This window comes from Micromesistius poutassou (assembly GCF_964030765.1).
Source record: "Micromesistius poutassou genome assembly, chromosome: 5".
Lineage (NCBI taxonomy): Eukaryota > Metazoa > Chordata > Actinopteri > Gadiformes > Gadidae > Micromesistius > Micromesistius poutassou.
Genome location: NC_140275.1, coordinates 15,458,385 through 15,475,769, shown reverse-complemented (window position 1 = coordinate 15,475,769; position 17,385 = coordinate 15,458,385). Strand labels below are relative to the sequence as shown.

Here is a 17,385-nt window from a genome sequence, read left to right as displayed (position 1 = left end):
GTTGTTTCACCAATGGTTATTTGTAATAATAAAATAAGATGTTGATGCTCAATTATGTGTCCTTCATTCCTATTCAACAAACCCAAATGAGAAAAGCAAGGGACGTGTTTAATGAGCATTTTAGGCGGTTTATTTGAAAAACACATACAAAAAGATCATATACAAGACAATAAATAAAAAAAGGAGACAGAACAGTTTGGGTTAAGCTATGCAACTTTTGCATCATCATTAGTAATAAATACAGTACAAAATCCACCCAGAGTGAATCTAAAGAGTTTCCACAATAATCACTGATCATGTTATTCTTCATTATGATGTAGCTATTGCTTTCATATTATTGATACATACTTCTACTTTTTCTATAAAATACTCAAGATCATAAAACATTGCGCGGTTACAGCAAAACAGCAGTGTGTTGTACAAAGATGGCCGTGTCCCTTTTCACTGGCAGGTTAATAATCAACATGGGTTTTGTGTTTTGTGTATTTTTTTTTTCTCAGCAGCAAAGAAACATCTGAAATATTCAAGAAGGTACAGCATCATATTAAACACATCTACAGAGCTACTCCCACGTACACATAGGAAAACCTGAGAAGGACATGCATTAAAAAGCTTGTGCTTTGAGTTCTACTGTTCATTCCGGTTCACCAGCTTGAGTTAATACTATGGCTACGGTCCAGGTTGCTCTGGATTAATGGGACACACTGCAGAGGGCATAGGGTAAGGCCAGTGAGAGCACGAAATGAAATAATAGTTAAGACCAATCAACGCTACCCAATCCGTAATGTGGTATAATTATATGCTGGATTAGGGGAAAAATGCACACAGAAAAACAAGTGGTTAGCTTATTATAACCAGGTGTAATACAAGTCTACCTAGAACCGGATAACCACGGTAATACACCATTAATTTGCTCAATAAGATCAATAGCTTGAGTTAGCATGTTAGCTACCATCCGGACCCCACACAAACAAAGCAATTGCCAGCAATACATAGTACCAAATAATACAGACCCCGCTTAGGGGGGAGGGGGCAGGGCAGGGAATAAGCTTTGAATTAAGATCTGGATATGATGGAATATCCTAAACATGGTGATATCAAACAATATAACTGAAAAAAAAAACTCAAACAAATATTGATTATGGGAAATAAAGCTGTACCATGTTTTGAAAAGCAAGCAATGGCCGTAATAATAATAATAATAATAATAATAATAATAATATTGAGGGATTGTCTCCCATCTGGGATGATCAGACAAATCAAAAGCAGTGATTATAACGGAAGATGAGAGAAATGTAATAGAAAATGTATGACACAGATGGAATGTGATCCAGATCAACAGCACCATGCTGGCTAGAAACTGTTTTTGAAATACTTTTTGAAAAGGTTATTATTTTTTTCTTTTTCTTTGGAAAAAAAAGAAAAAAAGAAAAAAGGAAACACACAGACGGCATGCAAAAGCATCCCCACCGACCAATGCATAATGAGGTATTATTTTTTTCTATTTTGTGTTATTTCTAAATAAATATATTGATTAAATTGCAAAGTTATGAGATAGAGACATTAAATATTCCACCACGATAGCTAGCTAGCTACAGTTAGTAATAAATAATGATTGTTAAATACTTAAGGCATCTTAAATCACAGCATTCTATGTGGACTAGAAACTCCATTTTCATCCATGTCAAGATTATTTTTTTGGGATGGAGGTTTCATATACGAAAAAAAAAAGAGGAATCAAAATAATGAACGCAACACAAACAGTCAAGTTACCCTCCAATAGTACACAAGGAAGCATGAAGATACTTGTAACTCAATACAAACACATAATCTAGGACAAGGAGACCCCACACCACCAAACCAAAAATCAGGCAACTCCATATTATAGTGCATTTACAAAACACAAGCTACATTAGAACAGCAATAAATATGTTTTCAGCATTGCAGCTTTATCTTCAAAAATGGTTAAACAGACAAGGCACCCAATTACCTTGTCCAAATTGGCATGAGAGCGAAATAAAACGAAAAAAAAGAAATCACAATTTCCATAAGGAACAAAAAAAATAAAACTAATGGAAGAAACAGACAACAGAATATCCCAACGTAAAAGTTAAGAAAAATCGTTTGGTATTTTTTCTTTTCTTTTTTTTTTTTTTTAAATGGATGGCTTTTCTCCCTTTCACCCTCCTTCAAGCGAACTACACCAACATGGCTCATGCATGATACAGACAAAAACGGCTTCTATCACAGAGCACATCACAGCCATACTAGCAGTACCATACACTACTATCATGGAGAGAGGGGGGGGCTGGGTGGGTTGTGTTGCAATCATACACATTCTAGAAACACATCATTAGGCAAACTAAAGACCCATTTCCCCCCCGTAACACCAGACACGGCCGTTTTGGCAAAAAAAAAAAAACTGAAAAAAGGGAGCAACTCATAGATTAGATTGAAATGAGGAGGAGCCGACACGACGACAAACAACAAACGTAGGCGATTAAATAGGTGTAGAGAATCACGTGTGCTTGTTCGATTAGGCAATAAGGTTCCGGTAAATAGGTCATACAAACATCACACTGCTATTCACTAATGGCAAGACTCTGCAGGCACGGCGTCCTCGGGGGGAGAGATCATGCCGTTAAATGAGGCGACGGAGGGGAGTTGACGGAGAGGAGTTACTGTTAGACACGGATGTACGCGGCGCACCACCTCTGGGGACCCCCCCCCCCCCCCCTTGTCGGAGGGGGATGAGGTCGGCATTGAACGGTGGATCAGTCTCTGGGAGCAACTCTGTGTGTGTGTGTGTGTGTGTGTGTGTGTGTGTGTGTGTGTGTGTGTGTGTTCGTGCGTGCGTGCGTGCATGTGTGTGTGTGTGTGTGTGTGCGTGCGCGTCTGCGTGCGTGCGGGGTGGGGCGGAGAGAAGGGTGCGATGGGGGTGAGAGAGTTGGGGTGCATTCTGGTCCCCCCCCCCCCCCCCCTTGAAGGGTGAGTGGGATCGGCAGAGTCATCGTATACGGTTTCACATGCACACGACACACACGCATACGCGCAGGCGTGCACACAATTCCTGTTTTCTACTTGTGGTAGAAAACAATCCCTGTCCACAATACGACACAGCCCAAGCCTGCCATACAGCATGCACATCCCGGGCCTCCGCTCTAGGGTAGAGAGGCCCGGCTACAAACACTACACAGATCACTGGAAGCCATGCCTGCAGTTAGCGGTTTTAGCATCAACTCTGATGACGTCTACTAACGGTAAATCCAAGACCATGTTAGATAAAAGAGAGGGACAGAGCGCGCGAGAGAGCGCCAGAGAGAGACAGTGAGAGTTTTTTGGCCTTTTTTTTTTTTTAACAGATTCTGTAAAGCTTCCTTCTATGTAATGCCTATGAAGATTTAACATTCCAAATATCTTCACATTTTAAAAATAAAAAGTTGCATTTCTCCTCTCTGCGGTTATATAATTCACGTAAATATGTCTTAAAGCGAAAGGGCTTTTTTTTGCTTGCTACACAACACTGTTACTCTGCAAATAACTTGAAATTCAGTACTAGACTCCAAAACACCACAAGCATTCAGCTACAAGAGTGCACACCATACAACCTCATGCCAACCACTGGTTAATGTTCTGTACAGATGTACTGAGGGCTCGGCTAGGGGGCGCTAGCTTAAAGGATTTGTTTTTCACAGGCCTGGGGGGGCGAGGGCGGGGGCGAGGTGAGGGAGGGATGTAAGGGGGTAGAAAGAGGTGGCAGAAACAGTGGTGGGGTTTGGGGTGGGGGGTTTGGGACAACCTCATCACAGCGCGTGAGACAGAGAGCGAGAGAGAGTTTGAAAGATTTGGCGCGTTACATCGTGGTGGCTGTAACGGGGAGAAAGTTGACCAGGGTACACAATCTGACAGAGTCACAAGAAGCCTCAGCACATCTGTTTTTGGACATTTACCCCCCTTTTTTTTCTCTCCCATTCAGCCAAGAGTCAAGCGTCCATCTAATGAGCCCTCTGCCTATGCATGAGCCCTCCCCCCCTCTCACCCACCCCCACATTTCCTTGCCGTGTTGCGTGTGCTTTGTTGATCCCCTCGTCCACATTGGGTTGGCTCTTCGGCTGGCTCAGAAGGCAGGCTCATTGGGTGATGCAGAGGGCGGGAGGAGCAGGAGGTGGAGGAGGAGGAGGTGGCGGTGTTGTCGTCGTTTGGCAGCGCTCCGACCTCCGGCCTCCCTCCAGAAGGGGGCGGTAGGAGAATGACGAGACCAGATCCAAAAAGCTGCACGGGTGGCCCGCAGGAGGGGGCATCAACTGTCAGCGGTCAGCTGGGTCTCAATGTCCACTCTGCAGATGGGGCACTTCCTGCTGGTGGCCAGCCACTGGTCCACGCACCCCTGGTGGAAGAGGTGCATGCAGGGTAATCTCCTAGAGAGACGAGGGAGGAGGGTGAGGAAAAGGTTAGACTGCGTTTAAACAACAGCAAATACTAAATCGATATGCATCAATGGCTTTGTTAGAAGACAAACTGAACCAAGATGAGAGGAGAGCATTTTACAACACTTTGTGGCGGAAATTGGAGAGTGTTTGCTCGGTTACTCGGTTCACGTGTGCCACTGGGGAGGGCCAGGAAGCCTTTCAAACGTGACTCAGGCTAGACCTATTGTCCAAACTTTTCTTTTTAACTGTGACTCATTTGATGTACGAAATTGGGCAAAAGCAAAGGGCTTAGAGACGTCCCCGCAAAACAGTTTACCTCACAGAAACGGTCTAGAAAGCAATTTAAAAACATCATTATAAAGCTCTCCCAGAAGGTTTGGTTCAGGCCAGCCTGTCAACTGATTCCACGAGCTCCCTCGACCCAGAGAGGAGAAGCGTTTTATTCTGTATCAAAAAGGTGGATAAAACATAGATTCTGCCAATCGCAATAGGGCGGCTGCACACTCCTTTAATATAAGAAACGTTTCTCGCAAGATGGCAAATCCTTGCTATATTCCCAGATGAGGAAATGTGACAGCCTGTTAGGACTTCAATCTTAATCACTTAAATTCATGTGGAACGCACTAATTAGTCTAAATAGTGATATCCCCCATGTGCATCAACTCAGCAGGAATATAATGCAAGTGTAGTCCTTATAGTGTAGTATACAAATGTGAAGACCAGCTGTTTCCCCAGCATGGACCTTGGGAGATACTAAGATTGCTACTCCCCAGAAAGACATCACAATTTAACACTGAATACACAGCAATTTAATACATGTACAGTACAAGACATAGTACATGTCTTGTACAGACCATAGTTGATGGAGACAGTGATGGCCACTGTAGTGGAAACCAGATTAAGGTAAAAACATCTCAAGATATGTCCTGTATTTTCTTTCAAATGAACCCCACTGCACATCATACATGATAAATCAAGGATGACTTCAATGCAGTTACCAACAACCTCACAACAAGACCCATCTCTTACAGAGAACATTGTTACCATGTAGCTGGGGTAAGGGACGTTAGCAAAGAACACATTAGCGTTCATCTTTTCACAGGTAGATTGAGAATGAGCCAATAGCGAGTGTTCACCTGACGTCCTCTCCGTCCTCCAGCATGGACAGACAGATGGTGCACTTCTCGTCCGTGTCCAGCTCCTCGTCCTCCAGACACATCTTCAGGTCCTGTGGTATTCTCTGTGGAAGGGTCACATTCATTTCACTGTGCCATGCCTTACCCAGACCCAGACCGCCAATTTCGGCCAACAGCCGACATTACAGTCCTAATTAAACAGACATGTCACACTTTTGAGATACATCGGTAGCAATAAAGAACAAAAAAGGTTTTCAGATAAACATAGCTTTAAATTAATTTGTTCTGACTCACCTGCCCCCGACGTTTTTGGTTGAGTGTCTCCATAGCTCTGCAGAGATTTTACTAAATATTCTAATTAAATCGAAAAAAAAAAAAACCTTCACAAAGCTTGATGACTCACCCCTTGGCAGGAATTGTTTATCCTGTAACCCTGACTGTTGTGTTCAGAGCAAATTGCGTCACCCCCTAAGAAATGGAATACCACGGGATGCAACCCCCTCTGCAGTCTTTTGGGGTTGTGCCTCAATACCCTCCCCCCTCCCCAACCATCGCATCCTTCCTGCGCGTTTGGTCCTCACCTTCTTATACTTATGTGGGAAAGTGAACCTCTCTATGGTGGTCTGGACGGCCCCGCGGTTCACGCTGCCCAGCCGGTCCTCCAGCTGCAGGAGCTCCTACACACCAGAGGGGGGAGGGCAGACAGTTCAATGGGGGGAGAGACTATCCTCTCTGTTGCTCTGGATGTGTTGATGATCACAAAAACGATACAATTTGGACTGACGAACTTTAAACGAAAAAAGGCAAATTTAAAAAAAGATTACAATGAATGGTTTCTAAATGTATTTGTCCTTTTTTGGGCTCCGCTCCCAAAATAAATCTGTAGAGAAAAAACGTGGCAGCTATTGGGGTGTGTTGGATGAGTGAGTGGGTGGATGGATGGGTGGGAGGGGGAATGGGTGGTGGTGGTAGTAGGTGAGGCGGGCTCGTCTAGTGAAGTTGGTCACAGGATGAGGCATGGTAATGAATGGGTGAGGACAGATGTGTCTGCTGGAGGGAAGCAGCAGGAGCGACCAACCTCATAGCTCTCTCTCACCGCTGAAGCGTGGCGGGAGGGGTTGAGGCTCTGCAGAGCCAGCAGGTGCAGCTGTGGGTACGGGTAGTTCCGGATCTCGTGGACGACCTGCGGGTGGAGCACATCACAGGAGCAGCAGAGGTCAGCTGAGCGGTGGGGGAAATCTATGAACAAACAAACACGTCCCAGCAGTGGCTGGCAGGCAGGCTGGCTGGCTGGCTGGCTGGCTTGACCTGTTTACACTAAAGGAAAAGTACTCAATTTCTCTTGGGTTCCCAAGTACAGGGCGATGCCAGACCAAGTCAAGAAAGCTGGGAAGGTAATTAAGACGAATTGCGACAAGGGCTCTGGCTTTGTCCACAAAACCGCTTATCGGGTATTTTATAGTAAGGAGGGGGGCAGGGCTCACCACTTGTGTTGAGGCATTGTTCCTGGGGAAGTGGTGCATCCGGGGAGAGGTTAGGTAGTGCTGATAGTGCTGTGGCAGTGGATGGAGGTGGTACTGGTGCGGGGGCATCCCGGCATCCACACTCAGATCCCTGGGAAGGACAGCAAACATAAGAGCTCCCGTCAACCAAATGCATCTCACAGAAGACAGTTTTGATATGGCTTGGGTTGGTCACCTCAATGAGAGGAAGACCTACAGTTGAAGGAAGATAATCACATCCAATATGCTGTACATGCACTCTTCCACAATTGAAAGTGTGCACTTTGGAAGGCATTTGATAAAGTGTATACATCTGCATTTAAAAATTTAAATATGCAGTGTTGTACTGAGATGGCTGTCAGCAGGGGCAAGACATTATCTTGTTTGAGGTGTTTGCATTTGTTTAAATTAATGATTATTAAACATGGGAAGGAACATAAGTCTGGTTTTAAGTTCCAACACTGATAAATACAACTTTGAGTGAGGGCCAGTGAAAAAGGTCTTGGGACCAGTATATTATCATTGAACCCTGTATTGGGATGGATTACCAGTCTGTCCCTTCGGCCAGGTAACGGGGCTGCTGGAGCACAGGCTGAGGGGTGACATGGAGAGGGGGGGCGAACTCATACCCTGGTCTCAGTCTGTGGGTCTGGTGGGCAACTCTCTCTGGGGTGCGTCTGCAAGAGAACGATCAGAACACAATCAAAAGTCAAATGCATTGATAAAAAATGTTACACCACGGAAGCAGTAGCTTTATGTATACCGGTAGAAACCATTAGTAAAGTAACTATTGACAGAACACTTTGTTCAGGAGACTGGTATGTAGGAGAGGGACGAGTAGACGATGAAGGTCTTGCATCAAAACGTCCAATAAAAAAAAGTCACTATGCAATATCAAAATAAGGCAACAAATCAAATCTTTCATCGAGTGTTCAAATGGATCAGGTAAAGCTATGATTTCCGTTTCCCCCCAGGTGACCTCAGCGCGACCATGCGGTACCTGGATGGCGGCAGGATGTGTCGGTGCTGGGCCTCCAAGAGCTGCTGCTGCAGGAGGTATTGCTGGTGTAATGCCTGAGGTAGGAAGGGGGGGGCGGAGATATCCTGGAACTGGGGCGCTGGCAGGGGGTTGAGGGGTGCGTGGAGAGGGGGGCCATGCTGGTGGCCCGGTGGGGCGAGGTGGGGGTTAATGCCTGACTGGGGCTGCCCGGGGTGGGGCAGGGGGAAGTCCATGGGGAGCGGGGCCTGAGGGCCTAGCTGGAAGTGCCGGCAAGAGGTAGCATGGCTGTGCTGCTGTTGCTGCTGCTGCTGTTGCCGGTTGAAATGGGATCCTGCGGAAGGGAGGGAGGGGATAAGGAGAACTCGTCAACACGGCTGAGGAGAGAGATATGCTGGAATTAATTGTAGGTGAAATGTGGTGTCACTGCGTATGTGATGCAGCGTTCTTAATGAAGCCCTAACGCTTACCTATGGTGAAAAATACTTCTGTGGGGTGGGGAAATGATGATAACCAGAAGTACCATGAAAACAAGAGGCAGTTCTTATCTTTTTTTTAACCTGCGCAGTGTTGACTTTCAAGTCCTATTAACTTTCTCTGACATATTTCCCCATCTATTTTATTCAAAACACTATGGAAGTCAAGTCGCGGTTTCGCCAATACTGGACACAAGAGACTGGAACAATTTGTGACAAATGTATTGTATGGAGTTCTTGTTAAATTGCCAGCTTGCTGTAATATTGACTTTATTGTCAAGATCCACATTAAGTTCTGCAAGATGACTTTACCAAGCATTATGAAGCTAAAAAAGAAAAAGAAAAAAATGGCTGTTGAATGTTTTTCGATTTGCCAAAGCCGATTGTTCATTGTTTTATGAAGTCCACTTCTGCTCATTTTTCTTACTTACAGACCCCACATCCAGAGGAAATTGCTAGAATAGCATTACATGCCAGTTCCATGGTTTTCCCTGCTCTCTCAAACCACAGCTATTTAGAAACTAGAAGAAACTTGGTGCCGTTAGGGTTCACAGGAATAAAAAAACAGGGCTTTGTCTACGCTGAGAGTGTTTAAAAGTAACACATTTGAGGGCTAACTAGATAGCAAAGAATTATTGAAGTTTTTTTATGTCAGGAAAAGGGCAATGGATTTGATTTTAAATTTCCTTTTTTGTCTCTAATTTCCGTAGTACATAATGTTATATATCTTTTATTCGCATATAATTGAGAATGTAGTGTGTACCGTTTCTGTAAAACTTCTGCGTTTCTTCCAAAAATATCAATATTCTCTTTATAGAAACGATCGCTTGCAATAGGTTAGAGTAGCTCTAATCATGAGGAAACAGGCCAAATCTACATCGCATTTACTAGTATACTTGAAAAATGCAGCAGAGCTATAACACAACCTGAAAAAAAGTTGTTTTGGTTAAGAAATGTATCAGGTTTCCTGCATGACTGCCTGTAACCACTGTGGAGAAGGCAAAGGATAACACATTTGTTATTCAAGTATTCCAGATTCTGGCCATCATTTTGAATAAAATACAAATATTTACATAATGTAAACCCATAAATATACAAATGTATTTTTCTTATTATTATGGAAAATATATTTTAGTTATATTAGCCAAATATTATATTTCTCTAAAAGGAACGATATGGCTTCCCCTGGTCAGAGGCTTGAGACTAAGACTGTGTCATAGCATGCTGCATTTGTTCAGGCATCTGTGTAAACATACACTATGAATGACAGTAGATAGACTCATTCAGGCCCTGTGATGACGGAAGCGTGGAAATCGTCTATCTATGTCACAGTGGGAGGAGGTGGGGTGGGGTGAAGGAGGGGAGGGGGAACTGGAGTCGGGGTACACGGGAGAGGGAGAACAATAAATGGAAATCAGCAAGAAGCACACTGAAGGTTAGGAAAAACACTATTTTCTTTATTGAAAAAATATTAGTATATGTGGAATTTGTGTTGTTTTTTGTTGTTGTATTTTTTAATAATAGTATAATTCCATGCAACAAAAAAATGTAAAATATAAACGTAGACTGAAGGCAAGGCCCACCATGCTCCATATAGGGTTAAAAAAGAACAGAAGCAGCATCCAATGAGAAGACGTGTTGGCTACAGCACATGATTTCAGTACAGCAAGGGTACATCTTTACTACAGAAAGATTACATTGGATTTTTCACCAGTCCATGTAGTAAAAAACAACAAAAACAAATAAACTATGAATCATAAATGTGACCATGCATTGAAGTAGGCTACTATTACCAGAACAAAAAGGTAAAGAGAGACCACAACCAAACAATAAAGACGTTATTACTAAGAGAGGATCTCTTTAGCAGTGCAGGAGATAGGCATCCCTGTGAAATGGATAGCATTTTGCCTTTATGTTAGTGAGGAGAGGGTCATTGGAAAGTTATGAACCACCAGTGATTGTGTTTTGCTTAACGTAGCTTAACCGTTTAATGTTGCCCCATAGGAGGGAAAATGCCCAGACGTTTCAGTGTGTTTCAAAGCTTTAAATTTGCAGAAGGGTAACAAAGGATTACACAAAAAATGGAGACGGTTATGGCGGGTTGTTTTGAACAGGTGCAGTGTACTTGTGATAATTTTAGTGATCCTTAACCAGTATGCCCGACTGCTACAGTTGAGCAAATCATTATATGGCATGCATAGGGATCGAACTTATAAATATTTGCCAAATTCAATTCCATCTGAATCATGTACAATGCACCCTGTGTGAATAGAAGGGAGATGAGCCGAATTCTGGTGTTCAATGCAGTGTAGTATTTAAGATCATGCAAAATGTATCCACTTTACAGGAATTTACAGCATGTTGTCTATCAAGACTGGATGGGAGGTACACAATGACATTCAACTGATCATCTAAGAATGATCTAAACGTTCAACTCTATTGCTACAGCCATTTAACAGAATAAGACAAAAAAGGTGCTCTGTTATTGCTATAGGTGTTAGCTATGTTTGTCTGGTTTACATGGAGAGTCTATAGAGCTGCAGACATTCTTGGGGGGGAGAGGGGGAGGGGGTGCTTTTTTAATACCAATGTCGTCTTCTGATGGAAAGAGGAAATGAAGAAGGGGTTCACAATACAGCTAAATGCAGAGAACAGGCCACGCCACACCACACAGCAGCAGATGATCATTAGCTACACAATGGGGGGGAAGGGGGGGGGGGGCGACAAAGATCTGATAAATGCAGAATGTAGAGCCAGCCTCGATACTATGAAACAGGGAATAAGAACAGAAATAAAAGCACAATGAAATCATTGATGCCACTGTTGTGAAATTAATGTCACACTGTAGCTTGGAAAATGCTTTGTACAGAGACGGCACATTGGGGTGTTGAGCCAGACAGACTAAAAAGCCAATTATAAACTAAACAGAAAAGGCAGACACATGATCTGACGGCTCAGCAGCAACGCGTTTACCTCTCAATCGGCGGCGTATCTTTAAACTAATGCCATGTTTGCATGTTGAAAAACCCCGTGAGCGCTAGCAGCAGCAGATGATCTTCAAATGACATCATCCAGACACTGATAAGCTGCCTGGCTGAAGGGCTCCGTCTACCTCAGAGGTGTTTTAGGTTGCAATCAACATAACGACAGGGCCAAATGCATTGCGAGGTTGAAAGTTTAAATTCCAAATTATTACGACACGACATTTACATGTGAGTGTAGTTCACACGACACTAAACGCGTGTTCTTGTGATAACGCTTTTCATTCCACTTGACAAAAACACGTTCTTTTGTGAGGATGTTTTTTTTCGGTTCAGGAAGTAGTCGGTGCCCGCCAGCCAGTGAGCTGGTCTTAACAGGTAGGGCTGGTCGTAATACAAAACATCTACGGAAAATCTAGGTTATTCGGCGGATTGGTTGTATTTGGTTTAATAAAAACTCTAAATTGAACTCACGGTTGTACTGATTTTGTTTAAATCCCGTGTCCGTTTTAAAAAGGAGGGCTGGCTAACCCGAGCTAACACAACAGTTAGCTCGGTGTAGCTAGCCGCTAACAGCTGCAGTGCATATTAAGATAAACAGGGCACATGTTCTTGTGATTCATATGAAGCGGAATACGTTACCTCTGTTTCTGACTGAGCCGAATACGGGGAGAACCAGGTATCCGACATGCACTAAAACCATCCTGGGATCCTTTTCTTATCTTGCCGCTGGGTTATTTAGAGATGTAAAACAGCCCATGCGGACCTACATTCAAGCGGCTGTTGCTGGCTAGCACCACACAGGCAAACTGTCAACGTCCTCATCCTTCACAAAGCACACGTGTCATTCTGCCTTCAGGCCGCAGGGGGCGGTGTTGCGTACATATCTTTAGTATGTTAGACTTTTTAATAAATGTAAAGCATATCTTTAGTATGTAGTGTTTAAAATAATGTAATATTTTATACTATTGTATAGTATGATATATTTTTCAATGTTATGGTATTGATATTGTATGCATTTATATTTATGTTTTTTAACGTTTTAAATTAGACGACAGAAAAGCCGACAAAAAAAAGCCGCCTGAAACTGCTTTGGCAATTTTTATTTTTATTTATATAAATATTTTATTTGCTCAATATTTTTCCATGCCAATAAAGATATTTTCGAATCTGATTGTGTACTTGAAATTGTATATATTGCACATTATAAATCCATGATATTGCACCATTGTTGATACACCGTGTCTCCTCTCCAGTAGGTGTCAGCCTTTAAAAGTAAAGTTTGACGTCACTCACAGTGCAGCAGAAGAAGTCTTTCAGCCATTACCTTCTCTCTCTCGGTTAGGTCGTTGTCATTAGTGGAGGACAGGTCACCGAACGCCACGCTAAAATGTTGTCCGTAAGAGTTGCAGCTGCCCTGGCCCGCTCCCTGCCCAGACGGGCTGGATATGTAAGTATTTTAGTGGAAGGCTTCTTGTTGTTTAATGGACCTTTTGTGTCTATTTAAACTCAAAATGCTGATATTTTGGGCGTGAAGGGTAACAGGCCCCTAAAGCTGCCTTCGCACGTTAGCCGTCTTGACTTTTTCGTCCGATTGCACGCTTTGTCGTTTATTCTTTTTCAATTTAGATAAATAATGTTTTATATTTGCAAAACCTTTTTAGTTTTGGTGTACATATAAATGTTTTAGGCTTTGACAAGTCGTATCTGGTTAGCATCCGCAGATGCTAATGCTAGTAGACTAGACTCATTCAACCACGCTCTGAAGGTCAGGAAGACTGACAGCGCATGTCCTCCATTTATACTGCAATGTACTCTGCTGTTGCAATGTCTTTAAATGCTGTGTACCATTTAGCAATGAATATTTTTTAGTTTCATCGTTTTTTGCATCGCATCTGTCATTAAACTTAGGTGGCAAAGACTCTACCAGCCGCCTGCGTTGGGGTCAACCACCTCCACACATGCAGACCATGGCTGCAAAAGACCGGTAAGCAAGATAAAATTACCACGCATTTAAACATTTAGAACATTGCCAATGTCAAACGTTGCTAACGTTGACCTGTTAATCCTCCTTTAAAAAGAAAGGTCATTAGCTGTGCTATGCGACACCATACTAGCGCTTATTTAGCTCTTCTAAGTTACATTCATAACTGCCTTACAGAATGTAGCGATGCACACAAACTGAGTTTTTTTTCTTAAATTACCGATTTGTGTTTAATTTGAGCGCAATTTGTGAGGTCATTCCGGTTAGCAGCAGTTGTTCCGTGCTGCACAGCTGTGTCATGCTACACAACTGCGATGGCTAACAAAGTAATAATTTGCCCTTGCTATGAAAGTTTGATGGCATCCTTGGGTCTCATTGCACAGGCACTGCCGAGGTGTCCTCCATTCTGGAAGAGAAGATCCTGGGCGCAGACACCAGCGCTGACCTGGAGGAGACTGGCCGAGTGCTGTCCATTGGTGACGGTATTGCCAGAGTGTACGGGCTCAGGAACGTCCAGGCAGAAGAGATGGTGGAATTCTCCTCTGGACTCAAGGTGGGGATGAGGAGTCGTGGTTGAAAGTGCACATGTGTCGGTCTCATACAGGCCGTACAAGAGCTCTCAATCACTGATGCATACCAATCAGATAGTGACTACTTGTTCTCGGCAGTATTTTCTTGAGCCCTTAACTTGCTGGTTTAGCATTATACGTTTTAATTATCTAATCATAATACTTGCTTTTCCCAGGGTATGTCTCTGAATTTGGAGCCCGACAATGTTGGTGTGGTGGTGTTCGGTAACGACAAGCTGATCAAGGAGGGGGACATTGTGAAGAGGACTGGTGCCATTGTGGACGTACCTGTTGGTTTGGAGCTGTTGGGCCGTGTTGTGGACGCTCTGGGAAATGCCATTGATGGAAAGGTTGGTTAGAATGACGCACTTTCTTGCCCTTGAGTTCTCTCAGCTGTTGCATATGAAGTTTTCTCCAGGAGATCCCATACCTGACTTCTTCTCTCTCCCCTCAGGGACCTCTGGGCTCCTCCATCCGCAGGCGTGTGGGTCTTAAGGCCCCCGGTATCATCCCCCGTATCTCTGTCAGGGAGCCCATGCAGACTGGAATCAAGGCTGTGGACAGCCTGGTGCCCATTGGCCGAGGCCAGCGTGAGCTCATCATTGGGGACAGGCAGACTGGGTAAGCTGGAAGTGAAGGGCAAACGCCCCACAGGAAAGACTTGACAGATTTATTCTTGACTATTATGGTTTCTAATCTTTTTCGTCTGAATCTTTGCAAGGGTCACCTTGAAAGTCAAGTTTAGCAAGGTCACCCTGTGTCTTTATAAATAGTATAGGATATTCCTAACCTTGGATTTTATATTGCATCCAAACTGCAATAAGTTCAGATTGTATAGGGTTCAATATTTTCTTGTTTCTTAAGCACCAGGGCTAAACATTTAATTTATTATTTTTACTTGGTTAGAGTGAACTTGAGTGCCTTCGCTTATGGCTAATCTTGACCATTTGACAGAAAAACCGCCATTGCCGTTGACACCATCATCAACCAGAAGCGTTTCAACGATGGCACAGACGAGAAGAAGAAGCTGTACTGCATCTATGTGGCCATCGGCCAGAAGAGGTCCACCGTGGCCCAGCTGGTCAAGCGGCTCACCGACGCTGACGCCATGAAGTACACCATTGTGGTGTCCGCCACCGCCTCCGACGCCGCCCCCCTGCAGTACCTGGCCCCCTACTCTGGCTGCTCCATGGGAGAGTACTTCAGGGACAATGGCAAGCATGCCCTGATCATCTACGACGATCTGTCCAAGCAGGTGAGGGGGAGCGGATGCCCTTGAATTAAAATAATATTGATTTTTAATTCTAAATATGCATGTGAATTTCTTACAAAGTGGTTTTGTGGTTTTAAACTTTCAAACCCATGTTTGTATGGTGCCTTAAATTTGACACAATGCTAATGTAAAACCCCCAGAGCTAATTGACTATATTAATAACAAATTTCATATTGCATTTATTTAATATGGTTAAATAAGAAATTAACCATCACTTCACCATCTTTTCCCCCTTGTGTAGGCTGTGGCCTACCGTCAGATGTCCCTGCTGCTGCGTCGTCCCCCCGGTCGTGAGGCCTACCCCGGTGATGTGTTCTACCTTCACTCCCGCCTGCTTGAGAGAGCCGCCAAGATGAACGACAACTTCGGTGGCGGATCCCTCACTGCCCTCCCCGTTATCGAGACCCAGGCCGGCGACGTGTCCGCCTACATTCCCACCAACGTCATCTCCATCACAGACGGACAGGTAGGTCTTCCTTCCCTCCTTGCATCTCAACTAGAACCTTTTCAAGCAGAGATGCTCTGCAGGTACCTGACCGGAGTGAAGTTAATTGAAATATGGCTAAATTTCTAGATCTTCTTGGAGACAGAGTTGTTCTACAAGGGTATCCGCCCCGCCATCAACGTGGGTCTGTCTGTGTCCCGAGTAGGATCTGCTGCCCAGACCAAGGCCATGAAGCAGGTAGGCTCTCCTGAAGAGTTTCCCTCTTGTTTTGCCTACAAGAGCTTCCACGTGCCAACCTTGAAAATTGAGAAAATGTCCACTAATCCAACCGCGTCCTGTTCCTCCCCAGGTTGCCGGTACCATGAAGCTGGAGCTGGCCCAGTACCGTGAGGTGGCTGCCTTCGCCCAGTTCGGCTCTGACCTCGATGCTACCACCCAGCAGCTCCTCAGCAGGGGCGTCAGGCTCACTGAGCTGCTTAAGCAGGGACAGTACTGTGAGTTGAAGCCCTCAGAGGCACTTTATAAACTGTTTTACCTCAGATTATAAACTGTTTACCTCAGATTATGTATATTTTTGGTTTCGAATAATGACCAATTTGCCGACCATCTTCATAGGCCCCATGGCCATTGAGGAGCAGGTGACGGTGATCTACGCCGGTGTCAGAGGGCATCTGGACAAGATGGATCCCAGCAAGATCACACGGTTCGAGAAGGCGTTCCTGCAGCACATTCTTAGCCAGCACCAGGACCTTCTGGCCAGCATCAGGTAAGTCATCTAATAAAGAAAATGTACACTGTTCATACTCGCCATGTGGACTTTCTGATCACCCGACCTGACCATGCATTCTTTTTGCTTACCATCTCAGGACTGATGGCATGATCTCCGAAGCATCCGACGCTACACTCAAGAAGCTCGTATTGACCTTCCTGGCCAGCTTTGAGTAAAAGGAACATGGCACTTCCCTCCTGATCTTCAGTGTGTGCTCTGTCCCATTACACTTATCTATGTGCACCCCGAAGGCCAAAACCTCCATGTACAGATTTCTGAAAAGAATAAAATTTTACAAACCCCGGTTTGCTGTACAATTCTTCTTGAGTGCTATTTGCATTTCTTGGTTGGTGCCCGCCAGGAAGAATTCTACAGTGGCTCCATATGATGTTGGCTGTTCAAAAGCACTTGGTGTTCATGATCTCAATATAACATTGACTGACCTAATGCTTCAATATACCAGTTATCGTAGATTTGCTAGTGTTCCCTGTTTGTGATTTCCATGTAAGGAAGCTGTAGGCTGGGTGAGCCACATCTGTAAATCTAGTTTGTTCAATTTGGTTTAATTGAAGGCGTTAATGTTTGTTACGGAAGTTAATAAACATGGTGAAAAGCTAAATCATACTTTTCTCTGGTCTTCCTTATTCAATGGGTCTGGCAGACCCAATCCCTTTAATTTTGTATTCTCCTTAAGACCAGTAAGCAAACGCTTACAGCAGACGTTAATGACAACTTTTATCGATTTATTTTTAAGTTCCTTTGCTTACAGCCAACCGTGGAGCTCTAGAATGACCAAATGACCACTGGGTGGCAGTAGCTGCTT

General features: G+C 44.1%; 2 protein-coding genes across 4 annotated transcripts; one reads left to right on the top strand and one right to left on the bottom strand.

Annotated features, from left to right (window-relative positions):
* Positions 1–124: 124 nt before the first annotated feature.
* ark2cb (arkadia (RNF111) C-terminal like ring finger ubiquitin ligase 2Cb) lies at positions 125–12,316 on the bottom strand. 3 transcript variants are annotated; one of them, XM_084468661.1, is made up of 8 exons: positions 12,165–12,316; positions 8,069–8,399; positions 7,617–7,745; positions 7,051–7,180; positions 6,645–6,749; positions 6,148–6,243; positions 5,567–5,670; positions 125–4,418 (listed from the first exon to the last, which is right to left on the bottom strand). In XM_084468661.1, exons 1-8 carry the CDS (start codon positions 12,223–12,225, stop codon positions 4,301–4,303), a joined length of 1,074 nt encoding a protein of 357 aa, XP_084324787.1. In that variant the 5' UTR covers positions 12,226–12,316; the 3' UTR covers positions 125–4,300. The 3 variants fall into 3 exon arrangements, with proteins under 3 accessions (XP_084324787.1, XP_084324788.1, XP_084324789.1); XM_084468662.1 differs by having other exon boundaries at positions 6,663–6,749; XM_084468663.1 differs by having other exon boundaries at positions 7,698–7,745.
* Positions 12,317–12,835: 519 nt separating this feature from the next.
* atp5fa1 (ATP synthase F1 subunit alpha) lies at positions 12,836–16,866 on the top strand. Its single transcript, XM_084467991.1, has 11 exons — positions 12,836–12,972; positions 13,434–13,509; positions 13,890–14,059; positions 14,252–14,425; positions 14,530–14,696; positions 15,030–15,330; positions 15,590–15,814; positions 15,923–16,030; positions 16,143–16,287; positions 16,409–16,559; positions 16,660–16,866. Exons 1-11 carry the CDS (start codon positions 12,913–12,915, stop codon positions 16,736–16,738), a joined length of 1,656 nt encoding a protein of 551 aa, XP_084324117.1. The 5' UTR covers positions 12,836–12,912; the 3' UTR covers positions 16,739–16,866.
* The last annotated feature ends 519 nt before the right edge of the window (positions 16,867–17,385 follow it).